The sequence below is a fragment of the Molossus molossus genome, unplaced genomic scaffold, assembly GCF_014108415.1.
Source record: "Molossus molossus isolate mMolMol1 unplaced genomic scaffold, mMolMol1.p scaffold_m16_p_1, whole genome shotgun sequence".
Lineage (NCBI taxonomy): Eukaryota > Metazoa > Chordata > Mammalia > Chiroptera > Molossidae > Molossus > Molossus molossus.
The window spans coordinates 114,940,005-114,962,589 of record NW_023425344.1 but is presented as its reverse complement, the minus strand read 5'-3'; the positions used below and the strand labels follow the sequence as shown (position 1 = coordinate 114,962,589).

The window sequence follows — 22,585 nt, the reverse complement described above, 5'->3', positions numbered from 1 at the left end:
CCCCGAGCTTCCTTTGTTTTTTGCTTATATAGGAACAAAAGACAGAAAAAACTACATTAAAAAACAAAAACAGAAAGAGCTACATTCAAAGAAAAAACTTACATTCTTCCTGGCTCCACTTAATTGGCATCAGGGCTGATAGAGACTTCTCCAGAGGAGAAGGGGGGTCGGTTGCAGGGGTTAGGGCAATCATTAATCTCTTTCTTTTTTATGGTCCCTTCAAGTTTCCCAAGGCCATCATTAACCTCTTATCTTTATGGTTTCTCTGGGTGTCAGTCCCAGGTTTTTTAGAAAACTGCTTGGGTGTTTACGAGTGGGAATAACTGATTAGAATGGAGTTTGGTTTTTTAAAATAGCCCAGTTCAGTGTGTGGATCACAGTCCGATTCAACCTCTTGTTCAATGACCTTCACCCAGTTTCTGGGTGGAGAGGAAGGAGGAGGGGCGGCTCCGCCCAGCGCTCAGTGGCGCGTGGGGCAGGGGCGGGGCGCCACAGTGGTCAAGTAAAGACCAGGACCCTCCTCCAGCCTCTCCAAGTGCCGACATGAACTCGGACCGAGCTGCCGCTCGCCTGCGCGTGGTGCTGGGCCACCTTGGCTGCCCCCCATACGAGGCTGTCGTATCCTTTGTGTTGCGGGGGGGGGGGGGGGGGGCTCGGGTTGGAAGGGTGTTGGCCTTCATGGCAATCGCACAGCCGCTGGGTCGGTTCTTCCCCTTCCTGGGCGCCCCGGCCCCCGTGATGGTCACAGCCCTTCCGGGCGCTGGGCGCCAGGGGACAGGAGAGGAGGGCGCATCCCCAGACGCCAGTGCCTGCTGCAGCGGGCGATCGATGTGGCGTCACTCCAGCATCCGTCCTCTCAGGCCTCGGTTTCCCCGCTGGTCACCAAGGAGGCCTGTCATTTTCTGAACTGGGAGTGCGTGACATCCGCGGCTGCCCGGAGACCTAGAAATGTCGCAGCGCAGTCGCCGGGTGGGCAGGGGCGCAGAGCAGGGGCGCAGAGCGGCCTGGAGGAGCCGTGGCAGGCGGGCAGCGGGCCGCAGGGGGGACTCCCGCCTGTGCTCTGCAGGGAGCTCGCCCGGCCGCCTGCTTCCTCAGCTCTTCTCCGAGGAGCTCAGGACTGTGACCCCTACGAGTTTACACTGTCTCCCAGGAAAGGACTTGGTGCCCCGGTTCTGCCTCCTGATTTGACGTCAGAAGTTAATCCGGGAGGGAATGAGTGAGCTGCGGTGTTGGGTCCAGAAAGATGTCACTACAACATATGACACGTAAATCAAATTGCTGCATAGAATCGTTCTTGCTGATCAGATTAAGTGTTCTCTTTCAGGGCGCACTGTTGGAAACTCCCTACAAAATTCTGCTCCTTAAAGGACACGATTGGGATTGCTCCTTAAAGGACACTATTAGCCCGTATCTGGCTATAATACAGGATCCGAAAATCTCACTGGATGACCGTGCTGTTTCTTTTACTTTCACTATTGCTCTCCCAGCTGAGTTCCAAACAGCAATGTATCAGAACCACTGTACATTTAAAATCGTGTTCATAGACTTGTTGAAGGGAATGCAGGGTATTACATAATCTCATTTTACAGGTGAGAAAATTGAGGCTAGGAGAGATTAAAACTCTGAAGCAGTGGTTGTCAGAGTGTGGTCACCCGACTATCAACATCAGGTGCAAGTTTGTCCGAAATGCAGATTTTCAAGCTCCTCTCAGACCTAGGGGATCAAAATACCTGGGGTTGGGTCCACTTGCCCTTTCTGACACATGCTCAATTGAGAGAACCACTGCTATATTGGGAAGAGACATAACTTGAATTAGGTTCCTCATCCAGTCTGTTACTACTTTTAAACTTTGATATTCTGATCCTGCTGCTTCTTGGTATAATAGTGTCAAGGTCAGAGCTTGGCATTTTCATCTGTATTTTTTTTGTACTGGAATGCTGACCTTTGAACTGTCCTGGCAACCACATTTTTCTGGGAATAGTTGACAAAGGTCATTAACTCCTCTACCACATGGAAAACAGACAGTAGCTAGTAATTCTGACTCCTGGCCTGCCTTTGTTTTGGACTATAACATTGTTCCCAGTTATATAAGATGTCATTTAAAAATAACCTGTTTACAAGAAGTGACATTCTGAAAAGAACTCTTTAAAGATATAATGAAAAAATGAACAAAAGAAGCAATAGATGCTAAGTGAATTATCTGTGGTCACTGGACAAAAGGGAAAATTAGAATTACTCGTTCTTTAAGATATTTAAAATTATATTTGACTTGTGGACCATACTTTTCTTCGAGCCATTGCTTATTTTATAGGTTTTTTTAAAATGACCACCCAAACTGTTTTTAATATTTTGGACTGGACTCCAACTAAATTAAAGGCCTCTTTTGAATAGCACATGTTTCTCCTTCTAGGATTGAACCTTTCAATTTGTATTCATTCAGCAGTTTAGTGGAAGGAATAGTCATGTGGAATAAAATAGGGGGAAACTAGGAAGTAAAGGTTGTGGGTCAAGTCCTGGCTCAGCCATTTTCTGTTGGGTGACTTTGGACCAGTTACTGAGTCCTCCAGGCCCAGGTTTCCTGCTCTGAGTGGCAGGACCACTAACAAAGCTCTTGGGCTTCCTGCCACCTCCTCAGGTGACTGTGGAAATGAAATGAAGTGATTAAGCAGTGGGATGTAACTGTCAGATGTTGTGTGTGTAACCAGTTGCTTTATATCCGTTTAGGACCAGTTTCCCTTGTGAGAGCCAATCCAGGGCTGACTGTTGTTTCTAGAAAAGGTTGACTAATTTAAAAAAAATGTATTTGCCTTAATTCACACCCTAGATAGCTCACCCCACTTCAGGGGCTATTTCTTCTGCCAGTTTCCATCCTCAACAATTTCAGTAAGTTGATCTATTTTAATTTTTTTTTTTTAATCCTCACTCGAGGACATTTTTCTGTTTTTTTGTTCAGAGAGAGTGGGAGGGAGAGAGAGGAAGAGGGAGATAGAGAGAGAGAAACATCGACGTGAAAGGGACACATCTAATGGCTGCCTCCCACACAACCCAAACAGGGCCGGGGACAAACTGCAACTGAGGTATGTGCCCTTAGCAGAAACCGAACTCGAGTCCTCTGCACCGCAGGCTGTTTGCTCTAACTGCTGAGCAAAACCCGCCAGGGCTAATTTTAATTTTTAACCATACAATGTATATAAAGGTTTTTCTAGTGGTAGCTAGGATATAAAACACAATATATCCTACTGCCTGGTAAGAATTCATTATGCAAAGCCTCCATTTCCAAGATTTGTTTTAATTAGAACAATTGTGGAAAATTTTGAAGATCCTGACTTTAATTTTCTATTTGTATTTTGAAATTCAGAAAGGAGGAAAAATGTCAGAAAGGGTGCAATCTGATTTTTAAAATTCAACCATGGTCTTTCTTATTTAAATCCACCTGTCATATGGATCATAGGATATACTAGTTAGCATCTTTGGTTTATCTTGAATTATCTTTAAAGAGGAAAACATTTGATCTCCATGGAATACTCTCAGAAAGCCACAATTTCAACTAGAGGAATGGATGGGGTGATTTGAGTTTGTGTGTATTCTGTACACTTACTTGGATTTTGTTACTTTGATATCCTCGGGGAATGCATGAACTACACAATTAAAAATATAACATATACTGAATTTGTTGCCAATCCTCAAAACCATACTTGTTCATTAAAAAGCAATTTAAAATCGGAGAAATAGAAGGGATCTTTAAAAATCACACATAATTTTATTACATAAAGGCAACAGAATTAACATTTTTTTGTATTTTTTGCAGTCTTATTTTTTTCACAGGTAGTGTCTTAGCTTTATAAATTGTAACCATATTTTATTATAATAAACATTTTATGCTGTTCATTTTTAATGCCTGAGTCATATCTCATTGAGTGGAGATAATATAATTAAATATTCTTCCATTTCTTCATCACAGTAGTTATTAATGCTTTGGATTTAAAGCTTTAATTTTGTTTTCAGATTATTTCCTTAAAGTCTTCAAAATAGAAATGCTGGGTGGAAGAGTATCACCATTACTTGGGCTCTTGATACATATTGTTAGATTGTGATTTTTAAATTGGATTTATTTGTGATTTATTTTCTCCTTTAGGTATACTCAGAATAATAATGTTCTAAGCCTAGAACAGCGAAAATTTTATGAAGAAAATGGGTTTCTTGTCATTAAAAATTTGGTATCTGATGCTGATATTGAACGCTTTAGGTATAGTAACTATTTGTTATATTACAGAAATATGTGTTGTATGTATATGATGGGAATGTAGTAAGATTAGTTTGTGCAAACTTAGACAGTGTTCAGGGATATGGTTCCTTAGAAAGCAGTTAGGAACTTGGGCTGTGGAGCCAGACTGACTGGCTTTAATCTTAGCCCCACCACCTCATGTTGTGTGTCCTGGGGCAATTTACTTAACCTCTCCATCCCTCTGTTCCCACATCTGTAAAATGGGGATAGTAATAGTACTTATGTCCTAGAGTTGTTGTTGGGACTGAATAGCGTAAAAATATTGAGAGAAGTCTTCACACAGGGCCTGGCACGTGGTAAGTGCTACGGAAGTGTTTGCTATTATTCTTCGGATGTAACCAAATCATATATTTCCCCAAATGGTCTTCTAAGCTAAGGAATATTTGAATTCTAGTAGTGAATTCCAGCCTCACAGTTAGGAGGCAGAGACTTCTGAGTTGGCCATTTTCTCCTCTTTTCCATCAGAATTATTCAACCTGAGGCTGGAGGCCAACTTAGTGCAGAGAACGCTTCCCAGCCCCAGCCCCACCCCCACCCCCACCCCCAATCTTTGAATCTGTCCTAGAACAGAGCCAGGCAGGTGCTTGGAGCCGGCAGTAATGACATCATTTGCCAATTACATTTTCTAGGAATGAATTTGAAAGACTCTGCAGACAGGAGGTAAAACCACCTGGATTACTATTAATGAAAGATGTGACCATTGCAAAATCAGTATATGCTCCAAATGAAAAAGTGATTACCAAGGCCCAAGATTTCCAAGAAGATGAGGAACTCTTCAGATACTGCACCCTCCCTGAGGTTCAAGACCTTGCATTTTTTTCCTTCTAAGCTGGTAGCCCATCTGCATGCTTGCTGCTGAAATCTCTCCTTTTTACATTACCTAGCACCTTTGTGCTGTGGCCCTAGAGCAGTGATTCTCAGTGGGAGGTGGTATTTGCAGTGTCTGGAGACAGGCTTGGTTGTCACACATGGACAAGGAGGGATGGTGTGCTCCTGGCTTCTAAGGCTTAGAAACTAGGGATGTTGCTTATGGGGTCTAGGGAATCCTATAATGCACACAATAGCCTCCCCAAGACAAATGATTATTCTGCCCCAAATGTCAGTAGTGCCCAGATGGAGAAACCCGACTCTAATTGCTAATTGTGTTTGGTTGAGAAGGGCAAGAGTTTTGTGTTGGAGAGAGAGTCTTTCTTATACTCGATACAGGCATATCACAGGGTGAAACTGCTGAGGCTCCTCCCTGAGAATCCATTTATTTTTTTCTTTTTGTTTTATGAATCTGGTCAGTAGAGCTGTGAGTGTGATTTTAAATTTGAATTAGTTTTTTATAAATTTTTAAAAATATGTCTTTATTGATTTTTTTAGAGAGAGAGGAAGGGAGTGAGAGACAGAAACATCGATGTGAGAAAGAAACATCGACTGGCTGCTTCCTGCAAACCCCCTACCAGGGATGGAGCCTGCAACCCAAGCATATGCCTGACTGGGAATCGAACTGGGACCTCTCAGTCCAATGGTTGATGCTCAGTCCACTGAGCTACTCCGGATGGGCCAAATGAGTTTTTAAAAAATTATTATTCTTTAAAAGCAATCCATATTTATAAAAATATCCAAGTAGTCCAGAAGGGCACGAAATGAAAAATAAAGCCTCCCACCCATAGTCCTACTCACTGCTCTGCTTTTTCATGTATTCATCTAGAATTAGTTTGTATAAATGCAAGCATGTTTATGTGCCCCTACCTTGAAACATGGGAACATACTGGTTGTCACCTTGTTTTTTCCATTTCTGGTGATCTTAGACATTTTCCCATTAGTATCTATGATTCTACTTGTACTTTTAAGATTACTATGCATTATTCCATTGCATGCATGTACCACAGTTCTTGAACCATTCATTTAGAATTGTTTTAAAGGAAACATTACATATAGTACTTATTAGAAATTATAACCCCAGGGGCTGTTAGAGAATTTGACTCAAAAAGAGAGACTGTACAGGTCTGTGATGTCCAGCCCCCTGCGTTGGTGACTTGTGGACCGTCCATTCATGTCAACCTCAAGTTGTGTTATGGACATGGAAGCTGTGTGGGTGGGTCAAGGATGAAAAGCTTGAGATTGGAGACAACTTGTGGTAAATGAAGCAATCTCAGGATTTCTGAATTTTCTACATCACTCAAGTATGAATCATGTATCTGGTGGTTCATGCAATAATTTTTAGGAGATATGTCATATTTTAATAGCTATCTATTTTCATGTGTATTGAAAAAATAACCATATCTAATCCATGATTTGAAGAATATTATTAATCAGGACAAGACTAAGTAAAAGGAGTTCAGGAAATTATTAGCTAACTCTGTTATGGCAGGAATGGTGAGGATGGCTCTGGAATGACTTCTTTTTTTTCCCCCCTTTATTGATTTTATTTATTTATTTTTTTATCCTCACCTGAGGACATTTTTCCATTTTTTGTTCAGGTAGGTGGGAGGGAGAGAGAGGAACAGAGAGAGAGAGAGAAACATCGATGTGAAAGGAGCACATCGAGTGGCTGCCACCCGCACAACCGACCAGGGCCGGGGACAAACTGCAACCGAGGTACGCGCCCTTAGTGGGAACCGAACCCGGGTCTCTCAGGACCGCAGGCCGACGCTCTAACCGCTGAGCCAAACCGGCCAGGGCGCCTTTATTGATTTTAGAGAAAGAGGAGGTGAGAGGGAGAGAGAGCTAGAAATATTGATGAGAGAGAACATGGATCGCCGCCTCCTGCATGCCCCTCACTGGGGATTTGGTCCACAACTTGAGCATGTGCCCTGACCGGGAATCAAACCGATGACCTCTTGGTGCATGGGTCGATGCTCAACCACTGAGCCACACTGGCTGGCCTTGAATGAGTTCCGAGTTGGCCGTTTTTTCCTCCTTTCCATCAGGTTTGGAAAATACTGACCTAAGTGAAAAACAAGCCAACAGATGACAGTCTTGATGAAAACCAATATCAGATCAAGTGTTTCCACACATGTTACCGGTATTCCTTATACACAGGAGATCAAATAGTGAGAAAGCAGTAAAATGTGCTTCATTTTTTGGAGTCCGACAGAGTTGGAGTTTTTCATGTACCTGACTCTGCCAACGTGGGCAACTTAGTAGCCCCAGGCATATTCGTGTGGGACATTCATTCTAAAGGTTATTAATTAACGGAGACAGTACTTTTCAGGGATTACTGTGGGGCTCGGTTGGGCTGATGCACAAAGCCCCTGGTAGGTAGTAGGCATTCATGTTGAGACTTCTGCATTTCACCCTCCCAAGCAGGGTTAGCTGCTGGAGCCTGTCACTAGTTCAGCTCTCCCTGTCACGTGCTCTCATTGCAGTTTCTTCACCGCATGTGTCTCAGCCACACTTGTCCATTTCACTGTTCGTTTAACATCTTTCTTCCCACCGGACTAGGATATAAACTCCATGGGGGCAGTGCGCTGTTGTGTCCCCATTTCCTGTCACTCTGCCAGGTTCACAGACCTCAGTAAAGAGTTGAGTGAATGGCCTTTCCTCTGGGCTCCTCACGACAGCTGCAGATGGGTTGGGTCCTGTTGTGGTCCCTTCCTATGAAGTCTCTGTGAAGCAAGAGGAAGCTGGCTTCCCACTGGGCAACTGGTGTCAGCTTTGATTGAAAGAAGGGTGTACCTGTCCTTCCCAGTTGACCCCTCATAGAAACTTCTCCCTCTTGCAGAAAAAGTGGTTAGGTTTCACACAGGCTCCAGAAAGCCTGTTAATTCAGAGTGTTAGAAGTTTCCAGTGATTTCCAGGTGCTGATGTTTTCAGGCTTTGTTTGCACTGTTGTGAAATAGCAATTGGTTTTGTTAGACAATTCTCATCTTGGTTCTCGTAAAGACAGTTGTACTTTGTGCCGCTTGCCTGTCATCTGATTTCTGATGACCTTTCTTTTAGATTCTGAAATATGTGGAGTGCTTCACTGGACCCAACATCATGGCCATGCATACCATGCTGATAAACAAGCCTCCCGATCCTGGTAATGGGCTCTTTTTTGTTAAGGAGAAGGAAAAAGGTTTCATTAAAATACATAAGGTTGATGTTCTAACTGCAGCCATGTGTATAAGTGCTACACTTGCCATAAATGAATATGTGTACTGTTAAAAAAAGAGACCACAGGCCTCAAATGGAGTCACCTGTGCTAGCCCACGTCGGCAAACTGAGACTTAATACCTAACCTGACTGCAGCCTCAGTTCCCCCAGGAATAAAATCTTAACCAGTCAGTGTGGGATTTCCCGGTCAGCACTAGTGAGGCATTCTGCCTGATAGACACCTGCCTTCCCCTAAAGGACGGTGAACCTGCCTGAAACAGTCCTCTTCTCTAGTAACCTCCCTGTCCCTTTACCATCCGCCTGCCAAAGCCTTCCATTTGGCACAGCTCCTCGGAGCTCTGTTCTGTCTGCTATCCTAGATGTCGCTCTGTTCATAAATTATTCAGAAAAGCCATTCGATGTTTAAATTTACTCACTTGAATTTTTTTTGTTAATCCTCACCTAGGGATATTTTTTACCATTGATTTTTTTGTTCTTTGTTTTGTTTCGGAGAGAGCAAAAGGGAGGGAGGGAGGCGGAGAGAGACACAGAGAGAGAGATTGAGAGACACATCGATTGGTTGCCTCCAGCACTCGTCCTGACGGGGCTGGGGGTTGAACCTGAAACCCAGGTGCCCTTGACCCGGCATCAAACCTGAGACCCTTCGGTGCACATGCGGCACTCCGAGCACTAAGCTGTACCCGCCAGGGCAGATTTTTGTTTTTTACGGTGCTTTAATTCTAAGTAGCTTATATCATAACAACATTTAGTATAATAGTGACTTCAGATATTAACTGTAGGGTTATTATTGCTGGATCCTCAGATGACTGGATTCTTAAAAACTCAGGTTGATAGCCCTGGCCAGTTTGGCTCTGCGGTTGGAGCGTCGGCCTACGGGCCGGAAAGTCCCAGGTGTGGTTCCCACTAGGGGCACGTACCAATACAACAAAACAACAACAAAACCAAAAAAACTTAGGTTGATAAATGACTGTTTGTATAACGTAAGCTCCTGTTACTCAAAATCTCGAAGCTTTCTTAACCATTCTCACCCCTGATAGTGTGGATTATGCCCTCCTGATCTGAAGACATTATTATTGTGAACAAAATTAAAACTATTTTTATAAATCACATACTATAGTTGTTCTTAAATGCTCTTGTGCTTGCTAAAACAGTTTCTACAAGCTCACTTCTGGAGAAACTGATTTGGAAGGTAGCACCCAGGAATCTGCATTTTGTTAACCACCCCCAGAGATTCTCATGCAGATGGCCTTTGGGCCACACAGAAATTCTGCTCTGCCAGCTGCAGAAAATTGGCCAATGGAGATCCTTATTTTCTACCTTTTATTCCTCCCAATGGCCAATGACCAGGAGAGGTTCATGTGACAGGCCTGTAGCTTCATTTCACTAAGTGTCTCCCTCCCTGGACGTCTTGCCTGGAGAGCTGAGGTGGCCTGAGGAATCAAATTCAGTGAGCAAAACCAGGGAAATGCAAATATAGTTGTAGTATCTGTGATTCTACAGTGATCACACACCAAATGCTTGTAGTTTGGTGGGGAAACCTCTAAGAGGCCTTTTGATTTAGTTAGCTAATTAAGTATTTTGTGCACACTAACAGGGGGCCTCAACAATGACCCCTCTCTTTTATGTAATTAATCAGACTTTTTTCTTTAATCATAGGCTCTGTGTCCCAACCATAGTTAGGAAGGAATAAAGCACAATAGAGATGATGACACATGTATGACTTGCTGGAAGGCAGTGTGTGTAGAAACCCAGAAAAAAGCCCAGGAACTGGACTCGCTGTGGTGATGTGATATTCCAATTTGGTGCTTATCTCTTGAGGCTGATTTTCTAGAATGTTGTTTCATTTGTTTGGTTTTTGCAGGGATAGGTCATTATTCTGGTTTTTCAGGCAAAAGAAAACAATTCTGAGACTCTAGTGTCTTTTAACAGTAGGTTCCCTTTCAGGCAAGAAGACATCCCGCCATCCCCTGCACCAGGACCTGCACTATTTCCCCTTCAGGCCCAGCAATAGCATTGTTTGTGCTTGGACGGCCATGGAGCACATTGACCGGAACAACGGCTGCCTGGTGGTGCTCCCAGGCACACATAAAGGCACCCTGAAGCCGCATGATTATCCCCAGTGGGAGGTAGGTCTGCCTAGCAGCTGAGTCTTGATCAGAATCTTTCATTGCTTTGCTTTCCCATCAGTAGACATAAAGAGCTTTACCAACGAAATGGCATTTCTTTTCATAACAAAACATTGGTCTAGGATTTGAAATTAGGATCAGGGAAAATTCAAGGATGTTAGATAAAATGCTCATTTTTGCTCTTTCAACAAGGGTTTGAAGCCTATCAAAACGGGGAACTTTGGTAGGTGCTGTAGGATCCAAGGTTATAGGTAAGACATAAACACTGCAACACCAGGTGCCTATGCCAAGTGGGTCTTACACACTGACTGATGGTTCTCAGAGTGAAAAAGAGGAAGGGATCATCTGCTTCCAGCTGGAGAGACCAGCAGGGGCTCTGGGGAGGACCGAACAGTATTCTATTGAATGGCTGGCCCAGGGTTTATCAAGTCAACTGTTGATGCTGGAAGACTGTTAAATGCTTTTGACCTCATGAGTGATGGATGAAATTGGTTCTTCAAGAACGATAATCTTGGGATGTGGCACGGGATGTTTGGAGATGGCGGAGTCTGGAGGCAGGGAGATCGGAGAGGAGACCTCAGTGTTTTAGGTGTAGGGCAACAACATCTCCAAACCCCATGATGCTGGTCAGAATGGGAAGAGCACCTGAAGTTAAGTCAGGAAGAATGAATGTGGTCCTGTAGGAGGTAAAGAGAATATGGCCTTAAGGACTTCTGTCTCAGTGAGAATTCGTGTGCTGATGATTAATGCTAATTAAAAAAAAAAAATTAAGTCTGGATTCTGATGTGAAATCTGAAATCGTGAGATTTGTCAATTAAGGTGAGTAAGATTAGAGAAGGTTTGGTGCCAGTGAAAGGGAGTGTTGGAGAACTGCAGGGCCATGCTGGTTAGACCTGACAGGCAAGAAAGTGAGCTCAGTGGGAAGGGTGGGGGTGGGGCACTGGCGTGGGCTGTTGAACCCTGACTGTGTCTGGTCTCTTCCATCCTCTGCTCAGATTTGAATCCGAGTGGCCACAATGGGAGGGCAGATTGGCTTGGCTTGGCTCACATATCCACCCTGGCCAGGAGAGAAGTGCACTGGATCAAAGTCCTAACACAGTCCAATAGAGAAGCAGTCGTTCCTCAAAAGGAATTTGGGGTGGTCTTAGGAAGGGAATGGGATGCTGCCCTGCTTCTACCCTAGAACAACCACCCCACCCCACCTCTTCATAAAGGCTTGTAAACTTTAAATCACTTCTCACTACTTTTTAAGAAAGACATAGCCATTACCTAAAGCAATAACTAACTTTGGAAATAGTTATAAACAAACACAATGTTTTAATTTGTGGTTCTTCTTCCTTTACTCTCTGGATAAGACATGAATGATTGAGCAGAAAAATTGAGCATTTTTTTCTCCCCTAGTTTGGGAGAGTAGCTTCTTAGAGATACTCCTGAGTAACAGAAGAATGATTTAGGCAAAGTTCCAGGTAAGGAGACGGTCGTGCTGGGAAAGAATGGTCACGGATTTGGGCTGGAAAGGAGTACTCTTGCATTAACCGAAAATGCAAAGCTGATCTAGATCTTCCTTTATTATTTAGTAATGAAGGGTAGGTGGAAATGCCATAGTTTTCAGTTAGTCCAAAAGAACCTGTAAATTTAATATCAAGAGGTGACTTTTTCAGACTGACATCCCTCAGAAGAGGGGATGGGGGGGTGGGGGGGTGGGAAGAGATAAACCACAGAACTTATATGCATGTATGCGTGACCAATGGACATGGACAACTAAGCTGGGGACAGGGTGGAGGGGTGGGGGGTGCCAATGGGGTAAAAAGGTAAAATATCTGTAACAAAAAAATAAATAAAAATTCATAAATAAAAAAAAAAAAAAGAGGTGACTTTTTGAAAGCTGACATTTGAGAAGCTTTTGTATATTTACATTTAAAACAAAGAATCTTCCCTGGCTGGTTTTGCTCAGTGGTTAGAGCATCCGCCTGCGGTCCAGAGAGATCCGGGTTTGGTTCCCACTAAGGGCACGTACCTCAGTTGCAATTTGTGCCCGGCAAAGGGTTGGGTTGTAAGGGTAGCAACCACTTGATGTGTCCCCTTCACGTCAATGTTTCTCTCTCTCCCTCCCACTCTACCTGAACAAAAAAATGGAAAAATGTCCTCGGGTGAGGATAAAAACAAAATCAAAGAATCTAACTTATTTATCATCTTCTCTTGGAAGAATTTAGAGGACCTTTGCTTTTCCTGATGGCCCATAAAGTTTGTAATTATTGGGTTCCTCCAATACACACTTGGCTTCTCTTATGTGTTCTAGGGGGGAGTTAACATAATGTACCATGGGATCCAGGACTATGACAAAAACAACGCCCGGGTGCACCTTGTGATGGAGAAGGGAGACACCGTTTTCTTTCATCCTCTGCTCATCCATGGATCCGGTCAGAACAGAACTCAAGGATTCCGGAAGGTATGCACTAACATCACTGCACTTGCCAAAGATGAATGGTTAATCACAAAAATGCCAAGGTATATTGAAATTTAAAAGATTTGTGACTTTTAACTGAACTAGCCTTTAGTCCAGTTTAAATGCCAGTAAATATATTTGCCTACTGCATGCTTGTTTTGCTCATATCAGTAAGAAGCCAGGTGACCTCAGGATCCCAACCCTATTGATATCGAATCCTGATCATTCATGATTTGCTTCAGAGAAAGAGCTTACTTGGGAGCTGACAGCTTGTGCTTCGGAGGCAAAAACTATGCTGACATACTAAAATGATAAAATTTTGAATGTTTATAGCTCATAGTAACAATATAAGAGGAAAGTTTATAGTATCGATATTGATCAAAATATTTATTGGAAAGAAATATTCTGAATCGGCGCTCCAGACATCAGATTTTAAATTTAATGGTTTCATTTCTTACGTTGAAAATTTATAAATTTCTCACATTCTCAGATTTCTCATTTCTCTAAAATTCAGCACATCTTGGCAGTAGTGTGGGCTCACATTTTCCCCATGATAACATGACTGTCAGTACTAAATATTGGGGCTTCTTTGGGGCTGGGTGAGGTTGTTCGTTTGTTACATCAAAGGGTTAGGTGCCATATTTCATCTTTCATTCATTCATATTTCATCTTTCATTCATTCATATTTCCACCCGGCTCAGCAGGGCCAGGGTGAGGGTGAGGTGAGAAGGCACTCTCTTCAGGGGGCAGAATTCAAGGTGGGGGCTGGCAACTAAAAAATCCAGTTAAAGAATATTCTTTACAATAATATTTTTTTTAAATCAAAATTACTGCAAAAAAAAATCTATGATGAGCACAATGCCAGCATTTTATTTTATTTTATTTATTTATTTTTTTTATCCTCACCCGAGGACATTTTTCCATTTTTTATTCAGATAGAGCTGGAGGGAGAGAGAGGAAGAGAGAGAGAGAGAAGCATCGATATGAAAGGGACACATCTAGTGGCTGCCACCCGCACAACCCAACCAGGGCCGGGGACAAACTGCAGCCAAGGTACATGCCCTTAGCGGGAACCGAAACCGGGTCTCTGTGGACCGCAGGCTGACGCTCTAACCCCTGAGCCAAACCGGCCAGGGCCAACATTTTAAATAAAGACAAGATCAGGGTCTTCACCAGCACAGCCCTCAGCACCGTGCAGTGGGGGGTACAGGCACCATGATACAAACAATGAGAAATTCACTATATTGACTTTGCAATTTTTCAATATTGTTTCAACTACTTTAATGTTTGGAAAAACATTCGCCTTTAAAAAACACACATCAAGACATGTATAAAGGATACACATTTCCCCTTTGTCTCAGGCTCCAGTGCAGCATGGCACTGGGGCCCACGTGGGAAATGGAGTCTGTGACTCTGCTGCCCAGATATGGATGTTTTGAGCCAAGTAGGAATTCCTTGTGACAGGTGTTGTCACCTGAGGATAATCAGCCTGTGACTGGGAAGGTGTGTTTTAAGTCCAGCCTTGCAGCAGATCTGTTTATAACTTTTTCAAGAATGGGACAATCCAAGCATCTTTTGTCTTGCCTTCATAGGGTATTTCATGCGAACCTGTCAGACTTTAATTGTCCTTTTGATTCGAGAGGGGTGTGTGTGTGTTACTTTCCTTTGCAAGGATTTTCCCCCATAATCTGTGGCCATTAAATAACAACCCATCATAAACTTGATTGCGTAGCTTCTGTGACTAAGAAGATGATGAAAAACCCTGGATTATGTTCCTTATTAGCATTTGGGGATAGCTACTCCTCGGATAAATAAAATGTTAAAAAGTTAAAGACCTCTTTTTTGTGAAATTATGTTCCCTGCCCTATAAATGCCTTTTGAAAATGAACATCACAGCTAGTTGAAAACCTCTTATAATTTCTCAAATAGCCTTTAGCTGGGTGGGAAAAAAGCCACTGAGCCACAGAGAGACGGATTCAAGACAGAATGGAACAGCTTTCAATCTAGAAATCAATGCTGAGTGAAACAACTGACTTTCTGAAAGAAACCTTGCTTGGATGCTGGTGTTACTGGGATTTTTTCACTGATATTAATTGGTCCCCACTTTGGCCAGGCAATTTCCTGCCATTTTGCCAGTTCCAGCTGCCACTACATTGATGTGACGGGCACCAGCCAAGAAAACATTGAGAAGGAAGTTGTGTCAATAGCCGATAGATTTTATGGAATGAAAGGAGGTTTCTCCCTGAAGGTATGTATGTGTATGAAATGACAAGATAAAGATCTCGATCTTTTTCTTGTCTTCAAATGCTTACTAATTCTCATAGTTTATTTAATTTGAGGGTATAACGTGCTTGGGTTGAGAGCTTATTGCAGAAACATGGCTGAGACCCACTAAGAAGGACCAGGGAATTTCCGTTGTACTTGCTTTCCCAGTGTGGGGAGCTGAGAAGGTGCCGGCTTCCGTAGGTCTCTGGGCTGTCCTGGGCTATGCAGGCTGCCTTGTTGCAGGACAGACAGGTGGGAAAGAAAATAGAAAACAGATTTGGAGGACAGAAAATGAAGGCAAAAGGCTACCTTCTGAATGCATACAAGGAAAGTTAAAGGTTTGGACTAGCAATCACAGTCCTCCTTCATTTGTACAGAATAGATATTTATACATTTGGAAATCCAGTAAGACTGCCAGGAAGCAATTCTCAGGGAGGTGTGGGTTTGGGTCACTTTGCACCTGCAGTTTAATGAGAGGCATAGTATGCATGCAGCAGAGATGAAAATCACTATGCTTATCAGTAAGAGGTGTGAGACCATCTTTCATGTGCTTTCCCAATTCATATACATCACTTATAAATTATTTGTGTTGCCCTGGCCAGTTTGGCTCAGCGGTTAGAGCGTCAACCTGCGGTCCGGAGAGACCCGGGTTCGGTTCCCGCTAAGGGCACGTACTTCGGTTGCAGTTTGTCCCCGGCCCTGGTTGGTCGTGCCGGTGGCAGCCACTCGATGTGTCCCTTCACATCGATGTCTCTCTCTCTCTCTCCCTTCCTCTCTCTCCCTCCACTCTATCTGTACAAAAAATGGAAAAATATCCTCGGGTGAGGATAAAAAATAAAAAAAAATAAATTATTTGTGTTTAATTACTGGACATTCAGTGCTAAGGAGGTTCAACAGAAAAATCATCAGTCAAGGCAAATAAACATATTTGCTTTGTAGACTATGTACATTTTAGCCTCTGAACCAAGAAGCTGCCCCTTGCCTTCAAATTTACATTAGGTAATCATAAGGGCATGCATTTCCCATGGGCGACATGACCCCCTCCACCTCCACGCAGACTGAGCCTTCCAGCACTGTGAAGAGCATTGCACACTAGTCTGATAAGAATCATCTTCTGAACACCTTCCCAGCTCAAGAATCTTACTTCACCCTTTACCCCTTTCTCCCTTTAGAATCTGTGAATGTACCCCATATCTGAAAGTGCTCCGGTTTGCCATGTGCAGATTCTAGGAAGAATTGTCCTTCTCCCTTTGTCCAGTACCGAAAATGGCTTACAAAGCAACATAGTTTGTCAAGTGTGGCTTCCGTCCAACACCCTGAATTTTAAGGCAGAAAAAAAAGTATATGTTAAGTTTGAGGTTTGTCCATATTGTACTAAATGAATTACTTTCTGTATTATTTTACTTTCTAACTTACAGTTTATCAGCTTTACTTAGAATAACAATACACACTTTTGCACTATAGCTCTTTGCAAGGTACAAACAAAAGCACTTTCATATCTTCTTTCTTACTTTCTTCAGCAAAAATCCAGTGCAGCAGTTATTGTAGCCCCATATGCCCTTAATGAGAAAAACGAGTGCAAGAGGTTGGTGTGTCACGTAAGTGACACAGCCAGACTTCAGAGTCAGGTCATATTCCAAAATTGTTATTCCCACCATACCTTGCTGGATGCTCAAAAATAAACAAGAAATAAGAAATAAATTAGAAAGTCTGAATTGTTTCATTAAAACAAAACAAAACAAATAAATCGGTACCCTATTGCATCATTTTTATGATTATGACCTAAACAGGAGTAGACATTCATAATGAGCCAGGCAGATAACCTAAAGAAAGGCAGGAATACGGGTCATGAACTTTTTGCACGGTGACTAAGCACAACGCTCAGCCAGGTATAGTGCCTGTCACCAAAAAGAGCACCAAATAGAACAGGGCTGACGGTTCAGGGACTCCTGTCTTACATTGTTTCACATGATATTAGATGTTGGAAAGTCAATTAATCGGAGTCTCAGAATATGGTTTATTTTCTAACTGATATGACTATTGTGGATTCCCCCCGACCCCCTTTAACCATTTGTAGATGCTCAAAATGTACTTTCCTTTATGGTGAAGAGACGAATTGAAGTAAGTGCATGTTGTTTGGCTTTTCCCCCAGGATATCTGGAGATTTCGAGCGCGGCTTGTGAGAGGACAGAGAATCAACCTTTGACACCTCCCTTTGCTATAACTCTTTTAAAGAGAACCGAAATTAAATAAGGTTCCAAGGGAAATATTTTCTTAATGAGGTGATATATCTTTTCTATCACTTGTTAACAAAATCAAAACGCACATATCAGGTACTTAATTGCATGTGGGTAATTTTGCAGTGCAGTGGTGTTGCTTTCATGAATGTAAAAACAATAAAAGTGAAACAGTAGTACTATTTTAAGGAAAATGAAGTTAGGGTTGCAACCAAATAAAGATGATTTGAAACTCAGGGTGTGTTGAGATTTGCATCCCTCTCCTGGAAAACACACCACCTACTTGCTTCATGTCATGAAAGACTTCTTTTCAAATTAGTTTTTTGTTTTGGTACGTGCCCCTAGCGGGAACCGAACCCAGGACTCTCTGGTCCGCAGGCCAACGTGCCAACCGCTGAGCCAAACCGGCCAGGGCGAAAGACTTCTTTTCAAATACAGAACCATGTATAACACAGGCTCATACACTGGAGGGTAGAGTAGGGTGTCACGGAGGAAGAATAAGGTGGGTGCTCACGGACTCTGACGCAGATCCCTTCCCTTTCTCAGCCCAACCACCCTCCCTGTGAAAATGGACTGAACTGTCCAAGTCTTTCTAAAGGAGGAAGACAAGGGTAACGCCTGCTATTTCTTACTGGGTAGGGCAGCTGAAAACCTTCAGCATTCATGAGTGAAACCTAACCTCCCTCAAGGTACAGGGAACATTTTAGATACTTGGAGCAACAATTGGAGGGATTGATTGTAACAGAGCATCATCTTTCTATACCAGTCGAGGGCAGCAAGGAGACACAGTCTTATTATTATTTTCTTTTTAATTTAATTTTAGTAAGAAAGACAGTTTCTTTTTTATATCTGCTAATCACAAATTATTCTAAATTTGGTTTCACTGTTTTCTATTGTTGTTAATGGGCACCTGAGGCTATTCTTCCATTGATTTTTAGAGAGAGTGAAGGGAGGGAGAGAGAAAGAGAGAGAGAAACATTGATTTGAGAGAGACACATTGATTAGTTGCACTGTTCATTAGGGCATTTTGTCCGTGGAACGAGAAAGAGCTAATCTTTAGGATTGCTGAGATTCCTAAGACCCTGGGCTTGAGACCCTAGACTTAGAGTCCACTGGGGCACATCTGTCCCCAAAGAAATGAAATGAAGGGCAGGACTTTTATTCTACCACCTGGGGCAGCAACTAGAGCAGAGCATTTGGCCCCACCATCCAGCCTCCACCTCTGGGGTGCACTGTGCCAGCACGGCCCCTCTCCAGGAGTCTGAGCTTCTGATCAACACCCAGTTGCTCCCCTGTCAACCTGATTTTTGACCCAGGAGACAGACAGAACCACCGCCAATTTCATGAGCCACCTGGGCTTTGGGTGTGTCACCTGGGTGCCCGGGGTGGTTGGTGTTCTATAGCCTTAATCTCCACTGGTTGGAAGTTGACCTGTCAGGGATCTGAAGAGCATCCTGGTCAGGGTGGCTCAAATCTCCTCTCCTGAGGATGACACTCGAGGGTGAGGCCCACGCCCAAGGAGTCAGTGCTCTAGGAATGATGACAGCTCAGCAGTGGCAGCAGTTTAGGTACTGACTTGGACATAATTCACCAAGCTCAGGTTCCAGCACAAACCTCAGTCTCACCAGGCCATTGTCCCAAGATCAACGGCCTAAGATGAAACCGAGGCAGATTATAGGGCTCCCTGCATGATTCCTGGCTTCCAGCAGAAGATACTAAACTTCTGGACTCTGCTATTGCCATCAGATTGGGGGACCTGAATGTCCTTCATCTTTATAGGGTAAATACAGTCATTATCCCAATTTTATATATGAGACAACTCAGGTGCAGAGAAGTTCAGTAACTTGCTTAAGGTCACACAGCTAGGGCTCCTTGCCACTTTCTCATTGGACTAATGCATTAAAAGATCACATATAACATCATTTATATATTTTTTAGCTAACCTTTTTGTGTGATGTTTAAAACCTTTACATTTTCCCAAAATTTTAGCTCTACTACAATTCAACTTATATTTCCTGAGATCCAACAGTGGCAGACAGTAAGAGTAATATCTAACAGACATTGCTGTGCTTATGGAAGCCAATGGTATAAAGCAGCAGTTCTCAACCTGTGGGTCGTGACCCCTTTGGGGGTCGAATGACCCTTTCCTAGGGGTTGCCTAAGACATAACAATAGCTAAATCACAGTTATGAAGTAGCAACAAAAATAATTTTGTGGTTGGGGGTCACCACAACATGAGGCACTGTTTTAAAGGGTCGCAGCATCAGGAAGGTTGACAACCACTGGAAAAAGATTCTACTGTACACACAGAAACTGTGTCTAGAATCTGCCGATAACAGTTGTCAGCAAATGGACAGGTTGCAGAACCATAATATACACGAAACATAAGAACTGGAAAGGGTCCTGTGGATCATGTAGTCCAGCACTATGATTTCTTTTTTTTTTTATCCTCACCCCAGGACATTTTTCCATTTTTTTGTTCAGATAGAGTGGGAGGGAGAGAGAGGAAGAGAGAGAGAGAAACATCGATGTGAAAGGGACACATTGAGTGACTGCCACCCGCACGACCAACCAGGGCCAGGGCCAAACTGCTACCGAAGTACATGACCTTAGCAGGAACCAAACCCGGGTCTCTCTGAACCGCAGGCCGACTCTGTAACCACTGAGCCAAACTGGCCAGGGCACCATGATTTCTTTCCTTCCTTCATTCATTCGTTCGTTCAATCATCAACAGTTTGTGGACTTTTCACGTGGCAGGGAATGCTGGGTGTGAAGCACATAAAGATGACTAGAGCACTCTTTCTGACTATAAGGAGCTCAGCCCCAGTCTCTAAGAGTCATGAGCTCAAAGAAACCTCTAGGCTGAAATGTGTATGAGCAATTGCTGGGCAGGAAAGTAGAATAAAAAACCCCCAACAACATTTTACCTTTAAATGTCTATGATCTTTTTTTTTAAATTTATTTATTTATTTATTTATTTATTTATTTATTTATTTATTTATTTATTTTTATCCTCACCCGAGGACACTTTTCCATTTTTTGTTCAGATGGAGTAAGAGGAAGAGAGAGAGACAGAAACATTGATGTGAAAGGAACACATTGAGTGGCTGCCACCCACACAACCCGACCACGGCCAGGGACAAACTGCAACCGAGGTACGTGCCCTTAATGGGAATTAAATTCGGGTCTTTCTGGACTGCAGGCCGACGCTCTAACTGCTGAGCCAAACCGGCCAGGGATTTTTTTCCCCCATTTAAAAAATTTATTTATTTATTTTTGTTACAGTTGTTTCTCCTTTTTGCCCCACAGACACTCTCCACCCTATACTCCTGCCCGCCCCAAGCATTGTTATCTGTGCCCATTGGTTATGCATACATGAATATAAGCTCTTTGATTTATCTCATCCTTCTCCCCTGCCACTCTCCTCTGAGGTTGGTCAGTCTGAACCATACTCCTTTCTATGTCTCTGGGTCTGTTTTGTTCATCAGCTTATTTTGTTCATTATACTCCACAAATAAGTGAGATCATGTGGTATTTGTCTTTCTCTGATTGGCTTGTTTCGCTTAGGATAATACTCTCCAGGTCTCCCCATCTCGTCTCAAAGGATAAGGGATCTTTCTTACAGTTGCATAGTACTCCATTGTGTATATGTACCACAGCTTTTTTATCCATTTGTCTACTGATGGACACTTGGGCTGTTTCCAGATCTTAGCTATTATAAATAGTGCTGCTATGAACATGGGGGCACATATATTCTTTCTGATTGGTGTTTCAGGCTTCTTAGGTTAGGGTATATTTCTAGAAGTGGAATCACTGGGTCAAATGGAAGTTCAATTTTTAATTTTTTGAGGTAACACCATATTGTTTTCCATAGTGGCTGCACCAGTCTGCATTCTCACCAGCAGTGTACTAGAGTCCCCTTTTCTCCACACCCTCGCCAACACTTGTTGTTTGATGATTTGTTGATGGCGGCCATTCTGAACAGGTGTGAGGTGATAACTCATAGTTGTTTTAATTTGCATCTCTCTGATGATTAGTGATGTTGAGCATTTCTTCATATGTCTCTTAGCCATTTGTATGTCCTGTTTGGAGAGGTGTCTATTTAGTTCCTCTGCCCAATTTTTAATTGGGTTATTTGTCTTCCTTTTGTTGAGCTGTATGAGCACTCTCTATATATTGGAAATTAACCCCCTATCTGATGTATCATTGGCAATGATGTTCTCCCATACAGTGGGTTGCCTTTCCATTTTGGTGGTTGTTTCTTTTGCTGTGCAAAAGATTTTGAGTTTGATGTAGTCCCCTGTGTTCATTTTCTCTTTTGTTTCTGTTGCCTTAGGTGATGTATCAGTGAAAATTCTGCTGCGTATGATGTCTGAAATTTTGTTGCCTAAATTTTCTTCTAGGACTTTTATGGATTCATGAGTCACATTTAAGTCTTTTATCCATTTTGAGTTTATTTTTGTGTATGGTGTAAGTTTATGGTCTAGTTTCATTTCTTTGCATGTAGCTGTCCAATTTTCCCAACACCATTTATTAAAGAGGCTGTCTTTACTCCATTTTATGCTCTTGCCACCTTTGTTGGATATTAACTGAGCATATTGTCTTGGGTCCATTTCCTGGGTTCTCTATTCTGTTTCATTGATCTATCTGCCTGTTCTTGTGCCAGTACCAGGCTGTTTTGATTACAACGACTTTGTAGTATAACCTGATATCTGGTAATGGGATCCCTCCTACTTTGTTCATTTTTTCAAGAAGTTGTGGCTATTTGCTGTCTTTTATGGTTCCATATGAACTTTTGAAGTATTTGTCCTAGTTCTGTGAAATATGTTGTTGGTATTTTGATGGGTATTGCATTGAATCTATAGATTACTTTGGGTGGCATGGACATTTTAATGATGTTAATTCTTCCAATCCATGAACAAGGTATATGCTTGTACTTCTTTAGATTTTCCTCTATTTCTTTTTTCAGTGTCCTGTAGTTTTCTGCAAATGGATCCTTTACTTCTTTGGTTAAGTTTATTCCTAGGTATCTTAATTTATTTGCCACAATGGTAAATGGCATTATTTTTTTAGTTTCTCTTTCTGTGAGTTCATGATTGGTATATAAAAATGCCATTGATTTCTTGATGTTAATTTTGTA

At 42.6% G+C, this 22,585-nt stretch overlaps 1 protein-coding gene across 1 annotated transcript; it reads left to right on the top strand.

Annotated features, from left to right (window-relative positions):
- Window positions 1-480: 480 nt before the first annotated feature.
- Window positions 481-17,681, top strand: PHYH (phytanoyl-CoA 2-hydroxylase). Its single transcript, XM_036269013.1, has 9 exons — window positions 481-618; window positions 2,825-2,883; window positions 4,136-4,246; window positions 4,915-5,083; window positions 8,216-8,297; window positions 10,316-10,497; window positions 12,797-12,946; window positions 15,057-15,191; window positions 17,361-17,681. Exons 1-9 carry the CDS (start codon window positions 544-546, stop codon window positions 17,412-17,414), a joined length of 1,017 nt encoding a protein of 338 aa, XP_036124906.1. The 5' UTR covers window positions 481-543; the 3' UTR covers window positions 17,415-17,681.
- Window positions 17,682-22,585: the final 4,904 nt, after the last annotated feature.

Coding starts and splice junctions, on each gene's coding strand:
- PHYH (XM_036269013.1), top strand. CDS start 544: ATGAACTCGGACCGAGCTGCCGCTCGCCTGCGCGTGGTGCTGGGCCAC. Junction 2,884..4,135: donor TTCCATCCTCAACAATTTCA/GTAAGTTGATCT, acceptor TTTCTCCTTTAG/GTATACTCAGAATAATAATG. Junction 10,498..12,796: donor ATGATTATCCCCAGTGGGAG/GTAGGTCTGCCT, acceptor TATGTGTTCTAG/GGGGGAGTTAACATAATGTA.